This window comes from Phascolarctos cinereus, unplaced genomic scaffold (assembly GCF_003287225.1).
Source record: "Phascolarctos cinereus isolate Bilbo 61053 unplaced genomic scaffold, phaCin_HiC Scaffold_4;HRSCAF=312, whole genome shotgun sequence".
Taxonomy (NCBI): Eukaryota; Metazoa; Chordata; class Mammalia; order Diprotodontia; family Phascolarctidae; genus Phascolarctos; species Phascolarctos cinereus.
In genome coordinates this window covers 681,215,493-681,233,015 of record NW_027555847.1, presented here as the reverse complement: position 1 = coordinate 681,233,015, position 17,523 = coordinate 681,215,493, and the positions used below count along the sequence as shown (strand labels likewise).

The window sequence follows — 17,523 nt, the reverse complement described above, 5'->3', positions numbered from 1 at the left end:
ACAGTGCCCTTGGTAACTCCAAGAGATGCTTTAGGTGGAGTTGAGGCTTCTGTGGGAGAGTTCATGGTTCTCCTGTGTGTCTCAGGCCTGAGACAACCTGTTACAGAAGCCACAGTGAGAAGGTGGGGCTTGAATGGTTGTTGAACTTCGAGTTGTCTCCATGATGACTATCTCTGTTGCAGTGTCTGAAATGGAATCTCTCACAGTAGACCCAGTCATGGGGATGCTGGTGGACTCTGCTGAGTCTCTTTCCAGGTCAGATCCACTCACACTATCCAGTGTCACCGTGCTTCTGGTGGAAAATCCTGTAACCATAGCAGTTGGCTGAAGTGTGCCTAAGGGTTGATGGGGGAGGTTTGGCATCATTTGGACAGATTCCTATTGCCTCTTAGTAGGACTCCTTCTGTATTGAAGAATATTTTCTGTGGTGGCAAAGAATTGGAAATTGCGGGGGATGCCCATCAAATGGGGAATGGCTGAACAAGTTGTGGTACATGAATGTAATATAATACTATTCTGCTATAAGAAATGATGAGCAGGCAGACTTCAGAAAAACCTGGAAAGACTTGTGTGGTCTGATGCTGAGCGAAGTGAGCAGAACCAGGAGAATGTTGTACACAATAACAGCCACATTGTGTGATGACTAACTTTGATAGACTTAACTCTTCTCAGCAATGCAAGGATCTAAGATATCTCCAAAAGTCCCATGATGGAAAATGCTATCCACACCCAGAGAAAGAACTGTGGAGTCTGAATGCAGATCAAAGCATAATATTTGGTCTTTTTTTTATTCTGTTTTGTTTTGTTTCCTCTTTCTTGTGGTTCCTTCTACTGGTTCTAATTCTTACAACATAACTAATGTGAAAATATGTTTAATAGGAATGTAAGGATGTGAATTAGGATAGAAAATTAGTCTAGGGAGCAGCTAGGTGGTGCACTGGCCCCAGAGTCAGGAGGACCTCAGTTCAAATCTGGCCTCAGACATTTCACATTTACTAGCTTTGTGACCCTGGGTAAGTCACTTAACCCCAGTTGCCTTACACAATAAACAAAGGTTAGATGGGCTGCAGTGCAGACACTTGTTGGCTAGGCTGGAATGGGCATCCTCCTGCAGTTATGGGTAGGGCTGAATGATCACTCAAGTCTCCTCCAAATACGAAATTTCTTGATTCTCATCCTATAATCCTTGATGGCTTGAAACCTAAGTCCAAACCCTATTCTCAGAAGCCTGTTCTTCTGAAGTTACAAACATGAACCAATGAGTCACTGCCAAAGAGCAGGAAATGAGACCCCAGAAATGCTGGGACTCCAACAAAGGAAAGATAAAGGAACCATCCACTTACCTGGGGCACTGACAGTGGACACAGGTGCCAGGGGTCCACTTGTCAGGGTTGCAGTACCTCCTGGCACTCCATGGTCAGGAATATGGGTGACAGACCCCAAACCATCTGCAGGGAGGTATAAGGGAAGGGCCCAGGGATCAGTCATGTCAGATTCTTGGGACACCCAAAGAAAATACATTGTCCCTACTGATTAGAAACCCCAAAATTCATTCCTTCTATTATTTTTCCTTCAGAGCACTACTTAAGTACTGGACAATCCTGTTATATGTTAAGCTAGCTGGGAATGTCTTAATTTGAGCAACAAGTGATCAGAGGAGCTTTGAGAACTGAGACCATTAGACTGCCTTCTCACTGAGAGATGAGGCAGACTGGAGTGATGACACTGGTCTAACAGACATAGCCTTGAAGTCAAGGCTGCAGAGTAGCTCAAAACAGATATCCAAAGAGAAATTCATTGGAAATGATATTAACGCCTTTGCCCAAATGTGATTCTCATTCTACTACAGACAGACACCACCCATCCATCTCCTCCAAGGCGTTATCCCCTAAATAGAAGGCTTAATTAGAAGTCTGCTTACTTGTGAACAGGGTGGAGCTGGTAGGTACAGGGGCAGAAACAGAGGCTGTCTCTGCCCTGGCACTGCTGCCCTCTAAGGCTGGGGATGCTGGGGTGGGAGGTGATGATGTCCAGGCTGCCTGTATCCTTGCTGGAGACAGAGTCACAGCTAGAGTTGATGTTTCCACTGATCCTGCAGTCAAAGTGACTGTCCCTGATCCCTCCCAAGAAGGAGCAGTCCCAGTGGGACTGGAGCTTCTCAAGACTGTAGAAGTGGTAAGAGTAGGAGAGATGTATGAGCTCAGGCTCAGAGAGTCATGGACAGGGCTGGCGGTTGCTGCTTTTGTGGAGGGCTCCAGGAAAAGTTCACCTGAGGTGATATCAGCTACACGTGGAGAACTTGTTTTTACTGGTGATGAGACAGCTGAACTTGACATAGTCTCCATACCCATGCTGATCAAAGCTGTGGCCTTTGACCATGGAGGGATCAAGGTCACAGCAGGGCTAGTCTCTACTGCTGGAGCTGTGCTGACTTCCAGGGTAGCTGTGCTCTCATTTTCAGACCCTTGAGCATTTGCCCTTGGTGCAGTGACTTCAGAAAGCACTGTGGAAACAGAGGCTGGTGAAGCAGTGTCTGCTCTCAGTGATTCCTCAGTTGACAAAGAGGACAGTGCCAGGGAACTGCTTGTTACCCTTTCAGGATGAGTAGCTTGTGTCCTAGGGCTTTCCAAGAAAGATGAGGAGGTGAAAGAAGTCTTGTTGGCCTCTGAGCCTGGCACGGTGTCCATGGAAACCTGGATGCTTCCCAGTCCAGAGGCCAGAGTGGAAGCTGTCATGGTCCCTGTTCCAGTGATCTCAACTTCAATAGGAGACAATGGGGAAATGGTGTCACTTGCCTGTGGAACTTTGGTGACCAATGCTCTTTGAGTTTCAGATGGCTCAGCCAGCGTCGTGGCAGCTAGACTTGATCCTTGTCCAAAATTAGCAGGGGTCACTGTGGTCATGACTGGCTGTTGGGTGGCAGGCCGTGTCTCTCTGGGAATCCTGGGCTCAGAACTTGTTGAGATCTCTCCCAAACTGGTGCCAGGAGGCAGGACTACGTGCTCTTGAGCTTCTGGGCTGGGTCCTGAAGGAGCTGATGATACCTCTCCCATCACCATGGCTGTGTCAGTGCTAGCTGTGACTACCATGGCTAAGGTGGTCAGAGGGAGATTGGAGCTCATTTCTGAGTCTGTATATGGGACACCATGAGTTGTGGGCCCCAACAGAGTTGAGTCAGCAGAGGTGCTCAATTGACTTGTTCTTACAGGAGTAATGCCTGAGACTATAGGAGCTTTAGGAGAAGTGGGGGTCAGGGGGACATCTGTGCTGCTCTCTGCCATTGTACTTGTGAGCTCAGGACTGAGTGTGGTCACAAAAGAAAGAGGAGCCATGCCCGTGACCTTGCTGTTGAAGGAGAGATTTGTTTTATCAGTGGCAAGGCTAGCTGAGCTCATGTCCTCCGCCATGTGAGTTACCACAGATAAGGCCACTGGAGTTGAAGGAGGGAGAGTCTGTGGCCAAACAGTGGTGGCATCTGTTCTAGTAGAGGTAAGCATCACAGCTTCAGAGGGCTGTGGGATGACGGTGATTTTTCCAGGGAGAGTCATGGGGCTACTAGCACTGGGAGACAGGCTTAAGTGAGTCTGATCTTCTGGGTAAGCTGATAAGATCTCTCCCATCACCATGGTTGTGAAACTGCTGTGTATTGCCATCATAGCTAAGGTGGTCAAGGGGACATCTGAGCTCATCTCTGTGTCTGTACGTGGGACACCATAAGCCATGGTCTCTGGGGAAGTTGAATCAGCAGAGGTGCTCAGTGGCCCTGTAACAGCTACCAAGGACATGGGAGATTGAGGTGAAGCAGTGGTCAGTGGGGCACCTGTACTGCTCTCTGCCCCTATGCTTGGAAGCTCAGGACTGTCAGTGGTCATAGAAAGAGGAGCTATATCTGTGGGCTCATTGCTTTCAATGAGACTTTCTGTGCCAGGAGCAACCAAGCCTACATCATCAGTCATGGGAGTAACTCCAGATAAGGCTACAGAAGTTGAAGGAGAGAGAGTCTGTGGCCATGTAGCGATGATATCTGCCCCAGGGGTGGTAAGATCCATGGATTTAGCTGTGGTGGAGGGCTGGGAGATGAATGTGCTTTGTTCATGGAGAGCCTTAGAGCTGCTGGTACTAGGAGGTAGGTCTGAGCTCACTTGAGTGTCTGTGTTGGACCTCGGAGGAACTGAAGACATCTCTTCTGTCACTGTGGCTGTGACAGTGCTAACCATGGCCGCCATGTCCAAGGTGGCCAAGGAAAGATCTGATGTCACCTCTAAGTCTTCGGGTGGGATATCATGAGTCATCATCTCCCTTGGAGTTGAGCCAGATGAAGTAGCCAACAGTACTGGTCCTCCAGTAGTGGTAGCTGAGGACATGGGAGATTGAGGTGATGAGGAAGTGGTTGGTAGGCCACGAGTGCTGCTTTCTGCCACTGTCTTGGGGGGATCATGGCTATGAGTGGTCCCAAGAAAAGGAGGGACAATTTCTATGACCTTGGGGCTTTGGGAGGGACTTGTACTTTCTGCGGTAGGGGCAGCTGAGCTGATGTCCTTAGGCATGTGAACAATCCCAGATGAAGCTGCGGGGGGTGATGAACTGAGAATATTTGGCCAAGCAGAGGTGCTGCCCCTCCAAGTCATGGTAAGAGATGTGGCTTCAGATGTGGTAGAGGATGTGCTGCTGTCTGTTCTTTCTTCTGTGGGGCTCACAGAGCTACTACTGGTAAAGGAGTCATAAGCTACTGTTGTTACAGGAGACAAGACTGTTTCTGCTCCAAGCCTGGACCCAGTGGTAAGGAGGGTGTGGTGCAGCAGAGTGGCATAGCCATTGGACCTGTGCTGGACTCTCCAGTAGGGTTTGCCTGGGGATCAGCTAAAGTCTCAGCAGGGAAAGCTGTGCTAACATCTGATCCTGAAGCACTGCCCCCCACACTCATCTCAAACACAGGGGTGGTTATGGAGGCTGAACTACTACCCAGCTGCCTGTTGTCATGAGTGATGAAATCTAGGATGGCTCCTGGACTGGCACTAGGAGGGAAAGTTGCATCTGCAGTCACTGCTTCAACTGAACTAGTCACCGCCTCAGGCTGTGAGGTCTCCGTGGGTTCAGTGGCAGGAGGTGCAGTTTGGCTTGTCCAGGCTCCTGTCATAGGGGGTGTGGAGTGGTTGGCTTCCTGTACTACATCATGAGGGGCAACAGTGGATATTGTCTCTGGCCATGGAAGATTTGGGGATCCCGTGGAATGTGTTTGCTCTTTGGGAATTGCCCAGGGTTTATCTGTACTCTCCAGAAAGGAAACAGACGTTGTTATGGGCCCAGTTTTCTCTTCTGTGGATGCCAAGGATGCACGTGTGTCTCCTCTACCAATGGTTGAGATGATGCTTACAACAGAAGTAGGCTGGGCAGCTGAGCCAGATTCTGTTCGTGTCTGGGTGTCTGGCTTCTCTGGGGTAGTGACCTCAGCTTGCACTGGAGTTAGTGCGGGGCTTCTCCCCGTTTCTCTGGCACTGAAAGGTGAGGTAGAGGAAGACAGGGAGACAGAGGGACTGGTGCCCATCCCTGAAGCTGAGGCAGTTGTCCAGAGAGCATCTGGTGGGATTGACTTTGATATTGGTCCCATACTGGTGCTCTCCGTGGTAGCTGTGTGTGCTTTCGATGTGATCATTGGGAGAGGAGAGGAAAGTGTCCCAGGCAGGATGCTCTTTAATGGAGTACGTGAGTCAGAGGTAGCTGTGGCTCCATCTGTGGTCAAGGGGAGCAAGAGGTTACTGGGACCCATGTTTATTCCTGCAGATGTCTTGGGCACAGCAGTGGCTCCTATTAAAGAAGAGTTTGATTCTGTAGGTGTCTCAATTCTTTGTCCACTTGTACCAGTAGGAACATGGTGGCTGGTGGGCTGAGTAGAAGGAAGTGTCTCCATGGCAACTGCCTCTGTTGGAGCATTTGAAAAAGAAGCTCTGACAGAGCTGATCACAGGAATGGTGGTGGACCCTGGGGAGTCTCAGGTTTGGGGAGATGAACTTCCTGCCTGGGTGCTTTTGCTGCGGAATTTTGTGGTTGAGCAGTTGGTTGGGACATGTGCAAGGATGTAGGGAAGGAGGGAGGGGAGGCTATTCATCCTCATTTCTCAATAACCCACTGCCTCCTTGGGGAGATACCCGCACCACTTCACTGTCTCCTTCAATGGAACACATGGATGCCTCTCCCCTGATGAGTAAGTTCATCAACCAAAGAGTATCACTGGGGACCATGACTACTGCTACTCTGGGGTGACTATACAGATCAATGAATGGATCCACAGTCACACAGAGGTTACCTGCTTCATCCCAAGATCCATCATTTAAATTTTGAGAATCACCTGACCTCACAAGGGCTTGAGGAATGAATAATCCTAACCCTAAATGCGTGCATGAAGAATAAGTGAATGAATTGAATGAGGGCGGGATAGTATTTACAAGGAGACATAAATGAGATCATTTCTTAGTTGAAATTCCCCTGATATCCAATCCAGGAACATGGGACAGGGAACTGGGCTGGTACATACTGCAATCAAAATTCTAGAAGTCAGCTTGCTTAGACAAGTTAAGGAGAAGGTCCCAAAGCAAAATAGGTCATTACCTTTGACACTTGGCTACCAGCCTCCAGTTCTCATTAGAAATTTAGCAAATATAAAAAGATTCTGAAAGGATATGATCTATTTTCTTTAACAATATCCTTGTTTTACCCAAATGAATTCTAGACAAAAGATAGGTGAGAACAGGAAATGCAACAGATGCTCAGGCAGAAGAACTCCTAGACTGGGCTGCTCTAGTTGGACCACAGAAGGGCACCCACCTTGTTCAAACATGAAATATTTTTCCCAATGGGAAAAGAGGGTCATACATGATATGCTCAGGGAAAGAGATCAAGGAAGCAATTATTGCCACAAGGGCCTGATGATGCCACACTCCCCTCTCAAAAGCCTCTTCACTTCAGTCTGTGGAAGTGATTCACTGTGTTATCTCCAAAGAGGAGGATGAATGACCCTCCAGTAGAGGAATCTAAGGAGACTTCTACTTACCTGTAGGACAGAGGGTGTCTATGCATTCTGGAGGACCAATTGTCAATGCTGCAGGGCCTCTTGGTGCTCCTCGGTCTGGGATTTGTGTGATGGGCACCACATCAGCCTCTTTGCCTGCAGAAAGGAATGAGGGGAGGGCCTGGGAATCCATTATGCATGATTCATGGTGTACATGAAAGCAAATGCATGGTACCCACATGGGCCAACTGCATAGCCTAAGATTCTGTGCATTGTTACTTCTTATTACTTACCCTGACTCAAGGAAAGGTCCACCTTTCAAAACTACAGCTCAGATCTGGACAATTGAACACTTCTCTAAAGACCACTAGTAATACTCAGTGGCCACAAGGACCACTAGATCACCCTCCTGTGCAGTAATCTAAGAGGGACTAGGCTGGTTTAACAGACATAGTTCTGAAGTCAGGGCCCCAAAGTAGCCCAAAATAGAGATCTGGAGAGGAAAAGCCCAAGTGAGAGCATTCACCCATGAGGCAACATGGTGAAATGGAAGGATCTCTGGAAATAGAAGGACCTATACCTGGGTTCAATCCCTGGCTTGGATACTTCCTACTGGTGTGACACTGGGCAAACCAATTCCCCTTTAGACCTCAGTTTCCTCATCCATAAAATAAGAGGTTGGAGAATCATCAGCATAGAGACAGTAATTAAATCTATGGAAGTTGATGAGATCACCCAGTGAAGTAGTGTAGAGGAAGAAGAGAAGAGGGATGAGGACAGAGCTCTGTAAAAAGTATGTAAAATACTTCACAAAATCTTGAAGTTTTAAACACACATACACGAGCAGGGATACAGGACTTAGTACCAGGTGGTTCAGTTAATCTTCTAGTGGCTCTAAGCAACTGTGGTCAAACCTGATTCAGCATTAGTTTCTGTACCCCTGGTAAAGGTGGCTTCTGGGATACAGAGCTGGTCCCTATGGGTGCTTGGTCCTTGGAGGAGCCTGGAATCTCCCCCAGGCTGGTGCTGAGTGGTTCAGTTAACCTAATTTCACCTCCTAGTGCACTAATACTTTGAGAATGCCCTGTATATGCCAGCTGTCTCCAAAGATCAGTAATGGAGACTGAGCAAGTGTGGCTACCCAAGAGAAGCAGCATAAAGGAGGTTCCTACTTACCCATGGGACCGACGGTGGACCCGGATGCCTGAGAATCACTTGTAGATGCCCGTGGGCGCCCATATACTCCCTGGTCTGGAATGTGGGTGACCGTTGCCACAGTATCATCAATGCCTAAAGAAAAGGATGAAGGAAAGACCCAGGACTCAGTCGTGTCAGAAGCAGTGGAGGGCAACAAGACAGGGGCACATTCTGCTCCTTCCTCCATTCCAGAACAGAGTGACAAGACACGGCCTTGGGTATCAGAGTCAGTGGTTTTCTATCACCTTCTCTTGTCTCCTTTCTCTGCCCCTCCTCAGGGCCACCTATTCTCCCTCCTTGCCAGACCTAGAAATGGGGAATAACCCTCCCCACTCTCCAGAAGTGTTGATTCTACCTCATCCCACCCCCCCAGCTCCCCTTTCTGGTTTTGGGTGTCAGGCAGGACATTCAAATTTACTTAAATTATCCCACAGGAAGAGGGGTCACCTAATTCCAAAGGAGGCTGCCAACAATCTTAGGAGGGCCCCTGGGATGCTCCCAAAACCCAGGGCCCACAGCTAATCAATACACAAGGTCCATCTTCACAGAGGAAAAAAGTGCATATTTCATAACATTCACCCAAGAATCATGTAATAAAAACCTATTATGTAGCAGGTACTGTGCAAAGCACTGGAGATAAAAAGATGAAAATGACATGCCTGCCCTCAAGGACGTTACTTTCTATCACAATATAACAGGAGTGAAAACCAACTATGGATAAATTATAACAACCCAAGAAATGAGATGTTAGAAATCATGGCCCACAAAATACCTAACTAAAGACAGTCTTGTAAATCTCTAAGAAACGGATTTTACCTTACAGAAGGGAAAGAAAAGTCCCAAGTGGACTGAATACCCATCCAGTAGGAAAGGAAAAAAGGAGGTTTCTACTTACCTGCAGTGCTGATGGTGGGCATGGACAGCAGAGGACCGCTCTCTGGTCCTGGGGTGCTTACAGGTGATGCTGAAGAAGGAATACTCCAGGTAGGCACCAGACTCTCGTTGATTCCTGAGTGAAAGAGAGGGAAGGACTCAGGGATCAATCATGTCAAAAGGTCATAAAAGAAATGCACTGTAGGCAAAGGTCCAAACTCTGCAGCTAACACATGCACTATGTGCTTCCTGTCAGTCCTCAGAGGCAGTTAGGTGGGGTAATGAACAGAATGCTAGGCCTAGAGTCAGGAAGAACTGAGTTCAAATCCAGCCTCAGACATTTACTACTTGTGTGAAAATGCACAAGTCACTTAAATTCTATTTGCCTCAGAGACAAGTAACAGATAAGCCTTTGCTTTGGTAAGCTCTCCAAAGGAAAAGAGTGGGTATTTTAGCACAGAACTCATGAAAAACTCAGAGAAATGAGTCAAATGAAGCAACAGAAAAAGAGAGAATTAATAAGTTCCCAGAGACAGAAATTCTATCCTAAGTAACAAAGTCCTAGGAAAAGCAGTTCAAACAATGATGAAATGGAGAACTCCTAAGAGCAGAAAAAGGTGGCCCAGGAGGAAAGACTTTTGGTCAAACAGAGAAAGCAGAAAGGAGATGTCTACTAAGCCGAAGCACCGACAGTGGCTGAGGACGCCAGAGAGTCCCTCCATGGGACGGCGATGCCACCAGCCAAAGAGATGTCTACAATACGGGTGCCTGAAGCCAGACTCTCACTGGTTGCTATGGGAAGGGAAACCCATTAGGTAGTAAGTCAACAAGCATTTCTTGAGTGATTCATGACTGCCCAGATGGGGACTGTCAGCTACCAAAACTTGTGGGGGAAGCTAGCTGTCCTCTACAGATTCAAACAGGAAAAGTAGGCTCTGCTCTTCTATCACTCCTTTCTATCCTTTCTGTAGCTCCACAGATCCCATCTTCTAAAGGTCAATCTCATATCTTATCTAAATCACTCACCCAGAATAATGAGGGTGAATTTGAGCCACAATGAAGGGAGAGGTAGAGAGGAAGATGAGATGAGATAAGAGGAGGTGGAGGGAGAGAAGGCAGAGGTTTATTAGGTGCAAGAACAACCAGACTGCCTTCCCAGACAGTTCTAAAAAGGGAACTGGGGTTACCATGAAAGAATTTCATAAATTTCCTGAAGCCAGGTCCCAAAACACAGACTCTGAAAGAAGAGGGTCAGGAAGTAAGTGATTACTTCAATACCTGATCTCACTCACTCCCATGCACACCTGAGCAGCTGGGTGGTGCAGTGCACAGAGCACCCTGCCTGAAGGCAGGAAGGCTCATCTTCCTGAGTTCAAATATGGCTTCACACACTTACTACTGTGTAACCGTGCTCAAGTCACTTAACCTTGCCTGCCTCAGTTTCCCCAACTGTAAAATACCCTTGAGGAGGAAATCGCAAAGCAATCCAGTACCTTCTTCAAGAAAACCCAAATGGGGTGATGAAGAGCCAGACATGACTGGAAAGCAACTGAACAACATGGCGTAACAAAATCCCCAGTAGGAAAGGCAGGAGTTGCTGCTTACTTGTGGACAGAGTGGAGGTGGTGCCAGAGTCACGGGCCCTGTGCTCCTTTCCGTGGATGGCATGGCTGTGGCTGTTCCTCCTTCCTCGGGGGAGAAGGTCTTGCTCAGGCTAGTCAGAGGCAGCCCAGATGAGCTGGGCTCAGTTCCTGTCTGGGCCTCTGACTTTTCTAAGGTGGTAGAAGCCACTGTGTGGGTAATGATGGAAATGGGGGGCGTCTCTGTCACTTTGCTAGTTGAGCCTGGGTCAGCTGAAGACAGAGCGAGGGTCTGGCTGCTTGTCGGCCCTGAAGCAGAGATCCTGGTATGGAAGGAGTCACCGGCAGGAGTCTCCGCAGGCTTGGTGTCAGGGTCCCTCCCTGTGGTCAGGGCTGCACTAGGGGTGGCCGTGGAGGAAATTGCCCCTAGTGAGTTGGAGTCTAAGGGAGCACTGGAGCCTGGACCCTCCTGGACCTCAGCTGAAGTAGCAGCAAGCGGGAGGGAGCCAGTGGCCGTGGTCACGCCAGCAGAAGAGTCAGTGGAAGTGCGGGCTCCTGCCACAGAGGACATGGTTGTCATAGGTGTCTCCAGACCTTGGCTCCCTGAAGCAGAGCCCACAGGGAGGCTGGTGGACTGAGCAGGGGCTGAGCCAGGAGCTGTGTGTAGGGGGATGCTCACTGCTGCTCTCCTGAAAGTGGAGGTTCCCATGGTGGAGGCAACCACAGGCAGGCTGGTGGGCTCCGTGGCCTCTCTGCTGGCAGGGGATGGATCCCTGGGACCTGCTGCCATTGGGCTCCCGCTCGACAGGCCTGTGTCTAAAAGAGGGGATGGGTTGGCACATGTGGAAGTGTCTAGTGGGGTGCTTGGGAATCACCTCCCAGGCACCCTCATCTCCTCTCTGCAAGGCTCCTTCCCCTTTTCGATGACAATGCCCCCTCCAAGCTACGCTACTCACTCTCTCTCCCCACATCATGCTCACCACGGGCACCTGCTCCTGGGCAAGCACTTTCATCACCCAAAGCTCCCTCCCACAGCCTGAGCTAGCCTCTGAAGCTGGCACACGCCAGGATGGAGAGGGCTCAGACTGGGAGTCTAGCACTAGGCTTGCCCTGACCCCACTCTGATAAGCTCCCAGGCACTTCTCAGCTGCATAGACCACACCCTCCAATCCACTTCCTCTGGCTCATCCCGGCTTCAGGCTAGTGGAGGCCATCTATATAACAACCTTGTACCTTCCCAAAATACACCCCTAGAAAAGCAATGGACAAACTTTTCTTTCCCCACCAGTTCCCAAAGGACACAAGTCAGGGTTTCAATCGCAGAGGAATAGAGATGCAGGGAAAGACTTCCCCTAGAGAAACCAAGGAAGAAAGAATGAAAACGGTCTCAGAAACTTACAATGGTGTAGAAAGACACCTAGACCCAAGAAGAGCCCCGCGGAGTAAGAAACTGAACCCTGATTGAGAATTGTCCCCCATTGGAAGGACAGTGGTGACCCTTACTGACCTGAAGCAGTGACAGTGGTGGTGGGCACTTTGGACTCACTGGCTGGGGACCCGGTACCTTCCTGTGAGGGTAAGTCTACGCTCTGGCTGCTGGGACCAAGGCTCTGGCTGATACCTGTAAAGACGGGAAGTCAGTAAATCAGTCAGTCGACAGGCATGTATTGAGGGCTTGCTCTACGTGAGGCAGAGAAACCTCCCAGATCTGAGGCAGCAGGAAAAAATTTAAGGTAGCCAAAAGCCTCATCCACGTCTTCTCTGTGTCTTTGCTCACACTTTCCCTTCAAAACATGGTCTGAAGCATCCTATTCTCCACAGCCCAATTCTGCATCCTGCACAAAGCTGCGGATCAGAATGAGGACGTGCAATTTATCCCCGGAAAATCTCAAGGGTCGTTTCAGCCCCGAGGACGACAATGTGGGCCTCCCCAACAGGGTGGAGAAGGAGAGTGACCACCAGAAGTCAGAGCTCTTGAATGTATGCAAATATAGGCTCCCCAGGTGAAACACTCAGCATTCCCCCTCAGGGCAAGGCATGCCTTCCTCAGAAGTGCACAGGGCTGCTTCCCACCTTGAAGCAGAAATGGATCAACCTTCCCACTCAAACTAGATCCTAAACAGGGGCAGGAGATCATAGTCATGTGGGAACAAAGACTGTACCCGAGGAAGTGAGGTCTGCTTGGAGCGTGCTCCCTGAGTGGGAAGGGGCAGATGTCCACGAGCTCTCCACGTCCATTGAAGACGGTGCGAATGGTCCTGTTGCTCTATCTTCTGTGCTCTCCTCCGACCCGGTGGTGGTGGGAAAGAACAAAGTGGACCCAGAGGATGGGGCCATCCCTGGGGCAGAGGTGCTTGTCCAGGCTGACGATTGGATGAACAGAGCAGAGGAGTCTGGGCTGGGTCTTGACAGCCCTGGAGAACCTGCCTCTGAGGAAGGGATGGACGCAAGGCTGGTGGCCCCAGCAGAGGTGCTGCCCAGCAGCATAGGAATGCTGGTGTCTGCTGCCATTGCTTGGCTGCTCACAGAGGTGGATGAAGTTGTCCATGAGCCAGCATCTGTGGTGATGGAAAGTGGAGTCTCTGTCAGGGGAGGGCTGAGGGTGAGGCCACTCCCTGATGTTGTGGCCAGCTGTGGGCCCTGGGGGATGGTCTCCTCTGCAGACCATGGGGCCCCTGTCACAGTAACTGAGCCAATGAAGCCTGGCAGTCTGCTGCGCGGAGGGGCAGCTGAACTGGAATCAGTTTCCATGCTGGTCTTCTCTGAGAAGGTGGATACGACATTATTTGAATCGCTGGCTGGAACAGACGTCGAGACATCTGGCATGAGCTCTGTGGGGCTTGAAGAAGTGGTCCTGGGAGGAGAAGCTCCATTGTTCTCTGATGTGGACATGGGAGAAATGGATGAAGGGCTGAGCCACGTGCCTGGAGAAGGAGCGGAAGCTGACCTGGCTTCTTCTAGTGTGCCAGGGCTTAATGCGGATTTGGTGGGCAGGTCACTGGCTGGCAGAATTGATGGGCCAGCAACAGGTGTGACACCTGGAGAGAGCTCTGTGCTCCTAGCAGGAGATACCTGCTGAGAAATAGGGCTCATCCCCGTGGGTGCTGTGTCCTCTGAGGAGGCTGGGATCTCTCCCAGGCTGGTACTGGGCTCTTGACTCAATCTCCCTATACTGACCTCTCCAGTCACAGGAGCTGAGATATCTCTGGTTGAATCTTCTACGATTGAAGTGGTCAAGGAGACAATAGGGTTGGTCTCTGAGCCAGAAGACAGCACCTCATGGTCTCTACTCCCCTCCCAAGATGAGCTAACAGCTGTAGAAGATGAACCTGGCACTCCAGTACCAGTGTCTGAAGACGTTGATCTTAGCGGCAAAGATGTGGTCATTGAAGCAGTTGGGCTAGCCCCTCTTCCCAACACTGGGCTCTCAGAATGTTGCGCAGAAGTAGGAGAGATCGGTAAGATGTCCATGATTTTGCTACTGGGAGTCAGATTTGTTCCCTCAGTACCTGGGACAGCTGAACTTATGCCATCCACCATTAAGGGGCTCCCTGAGGAGGCTTCAGGGGTTGCTGGAGTTGGAGTCCAGAGCCAACTCAGCCCTGTGCTTAACACCCTCCTGGCTGCTTCAGCTGGGGTAGAAAACCATGGGCTAATTGGAGCTTCATCTCTGCTTGACACAGGGGCACCGTCAGGGAACGCTTCAGCCAAGGTCACTGTCACCAGATGGGAGGAGGTCTCTGCTCCTAGACTAGTTGTAGAAACACCTGAGCTATGGCCTGAGGTGGTATCCACAGGTGAGTCAGTGCTGGGCCCTCCAGTTTGACTTGTGACTTGGCCAACTGTGATCTCAGGAGCATATAAGGAACCATATGGATCCTTGCTGCTCTCTGATATTTGAGGGCTGCCTGCAGAACTTGGCTCAGCCATGAATGTGGATGTGGAGGCCACATCTGGACTGATCTCTGTGCTGGTGGTGGGGAGGAAGCCTTCAGTAGAAGCCAGGAGCCCATCCCCATTCTCAGGATACAGGGTCCCCTTTGTGGCTGGAGGTAGAGATGGAGCATCTGTCCTCTCTTCCCCAGTCATGGTAACAAGTGTCATGGTGCCCAAGGAGGCAGAGGGGATTGGGAGAGTGGTGGAATAGTCCAGCTCCTGTCTCATACTGGGGGAGTGATAGGAGGTCATTCCATCAGTCCAAGGAGGCTCCAGAGTCCCCTTGTTACTGGTGAGCTGTCCTGGAGTGGTGTGGGCAGGGTCTGTGGGCTCAGAGATGCTGTGAGAGACAGTCCTGCTCTCTGTGGTCCCTGCCATGGATGGAAGAGGTGTACTTGGGCCTCCTCCCAAGGAAGGTAAAGTCTTATTCATGGTAGTAAGAAGCAGCCCAAATGAGCTGGGTTCAGTTCTCATCTGGGCCTCAGGCATCCCTGGGATGGTGGAAGCCCCTGTGTAGGTCATGATGGAAATGGGGGGTATCTCTGTGACTTTGCTGGTGGACACTGGGTCTGACGAAGACAGAGCCAGTGTTCGGCTGTGTTCTGTTTCTGCAAAAGATTTTCCTGTATGGAAAGAGTCGCTTGGATTGCTGAAGCTTGTGGCCTGAGTAGAGGCTGAACCAGAGGCTGTCTCTGTGCAGCCAGTTTCTCTTGGAGTCTCCAACGTTAAAAGTCCAGTACTGGATCCCATCTCTGAGACTTTTGGGGGCTCTGTGGACTCTCTGTTTGCATGAGATTCATCTGTGGCACCCCCTGACACTGTGCTCCTGTTGGACAGGCCTGTGACTAGAAGAAGAGTTTGTTTGGCACATATGGAAGTGCTGAGCTCCTGAGCACCTTGGACTTCATTTAGTTACCCCTATCTCTCCTAAGTTTGGCTCCTTCCTCAGCACAGACACTAAAAAATCCCTATAGCTTATTCTGTTCTTCAAGGGCAGGGAGCTATAAGCTGTTTGATTAGCCTGAGGACTCCTTCTTGTGTCCAGCCAGCCACTCATCTGTGACATACATGATGTCCCTTGGATCCTTATGCAGAGAGCCATCTGCTAAATCCTAGAAATCCCTCAAACCATCTGAGTCTTGAGGGAAGAGAATACAACCCAAAGGTACAATGTGTAGCTGGAATACCCCCTGACCTCCAGGCTGCAGCCACAATGGGAAAACAGCTAAAACTCATCTTCTCCAAATCACTTAATGTTAATGTTGTCTAGTCTCTGTTCCAAGGAGCAAAATTAAGGTCACTTAAAGAGGTAGCCCAATACTTTGCCAGTGTGCAATTAGAAAGGAGAAAGGAAGAGAGGAAAAGAAGAGAGGAGAGTGGGGAGAGAAGACAGAAAAGGATAAGAGAGGAAAAGAGAAAGAATGTGAAAGGGAAAAGAATAAACACAAATATTCATTTCCTTCCACCTGAATCCAGGATGCAATTGAAGTGTACAGGTGAGAATGGGACATGGGCTGGAAGCCCTGAAGAAGAGGATTCCACATCTTCCCTACTCTGATCGATGTGAATGAGCAACATGGATCATGGTTCTAATCAGGCCTTTTCTCTTGAAGATGAGAGATCAGAGCAAACTGTCCCCAGGTGCAAGCCAAAAGAATGAGGAAAACAGTGGGACCTAAACTCCCTGGAGCCCCCACAGATTGACACCAAACCGCTCCCTCAGAGCCTTCTTCTTTTCAGTCTCTGCAAATGAATCCATGTTACCATCCCCCAAGAGCAGGCAACCAGACCCTGATGAGATGAACAGCCAGAAAAAGGCTTTTACTTACCAACTACACCCATGGTGGGTGAGGGGCCTGGAGGACTTCCTGTGGCTCCATGGACTGGGGCATGTGTGATGGGTGCCATGCCAACACTGCTACCTGCAGGAAGGAACAAGGGCAGGGCTCCGGATAAGTCCTGGTTGACATATGAAAGGCATTGAAGAAAACACCCTGGCCTCTGGTATTTATTCTACCAAAGAGTTGTACATTGGTTACTCCTCTCACTTCTTCTCTTGCTTTTTTTTGGTTCCTGGGAACTCTTTCTCCAAATCCCAAGCTCACCTCCGAACAATATTATGCTTAACTTAGACATGATAAAACTAAAATTCCTTCTCCTCCAAGGGGTAGAAAGGGCCATTTGAGTGCAAGGACAATGTGGTCACTCTCCCAAGGGAGTGGTCAGAGGGCAGCTGGAGTGACCTGCTAGGTCTAACAGATAAAGTCCCTGAAGCCAAGGCTTCAAGGTGGCCTGAAATAGGGATCCTGAGAGAGGGATGCCAAAGACAGGAAATGCCTCTCCTTTTCAGTGGCTTACCTCTCACCTCCCAGGGCAGAGCCCACCATGACCTCCCAAAGGACACAGTAAGGTCCCTCGGAACCTTACTGGAAGGAAGCAAAAGTGGGAGCTTACTTGTAAGCTGGGTGGAGTTACTAGGAGAGGGAACAGTGACTGTTTCTTCCCTTGGAATGTTCCCCTCTTTAGCAGTAGTCTCCAAAGGAAGAGATGGTGAGATCTGTACACCTTGCATCCCAGGAGTGAAAAATGAGGCTGCTTGAGCTGATGTCTCTACCATCACAGTCTCTGACTCCACAGTCACAGAAGCTTTGACTGCAGCTGTGGTTGGTATCTGGGTGAGGGTGAGGGCTGCGTATGAGTCTGTAGTGGACTCTCCAAAAGGACTTATCCTAATGCTGGTGCTAGTGTCGACAGAGAGAGAGGTCTCAGAGGAAAATGGGCTTATGTCTGTGTCTGGGGCGCTGAGGGATGTATGGGATTCTACCCCTGAAGTGCTGATAGAGGTCAAACTTGAGCTTGACCAGATACTACTGGGGGTGGTGCTCACCCCTCCTCCAAAATAGAAGGAATCCGTGAATTCTGAGTCAGTCT

General features: G+C 49.8%; 1 protein-coding gene across 1 annotated transcript; it reads right to left on the bottom strand.

Moving 5' to 3' along the window:
• Positions 1–81: 81 nt before the first annotated feature.
• On the bottom strand, positions 82–16,979 carry LOC144456596 (uncharacterized). The gene is made up of 13 exons (XM_078151827.1): positions 16,958–16,979; positions 16,422–16,514; positions 12,819–15,437; positions 12,164–12,277; positions 10,682–11,472; positions 9,751–9,829; positions 9,099–9,212; positions 8,183–8,296; positions 7,049–7,162; positions 4,963–5,166; positions 1,922–4,855; positions 1,344–1,448; positions 82–305 (listed from the first exon to the last, which is right to left on the bottom strand). Exons 1-13 carry the CDS (start codon positions 16,977–16,979, stop codon positions 82–84), a joined length of 7,527 nt encoding a protein of 2,508 aa, XP_078007953.1.
• Positions 16,980–17,523: the final 544 nt, after the last annotated feature.

What these genes read in the sequence shown, in the direction of transcription:
- LOC144456596 (XM_078151827.1), bottom strand. Translation starts at nt 16,979, where the DNA reads ATGGTGGGCTCTGCCCTGGGAG. An exon ending in CACCTCCACTCTGTCCACAA is followed by an intron (nt 9,830 to 10,681) that starts GTAAGCAGCAAC and finishes CCCGTATTGTAG; the next exon opens with ACATCTCTTTGGCTGGTGGC. An exon ending in GTCCACTGTCAGTGCCCCAG is followed by an intron (nt 306 to 1,343) that starts GTAAGTGGATGG and finishes CTATGGTTACAG; the next exon opens with GATTTTCCACCAGAAGCACG.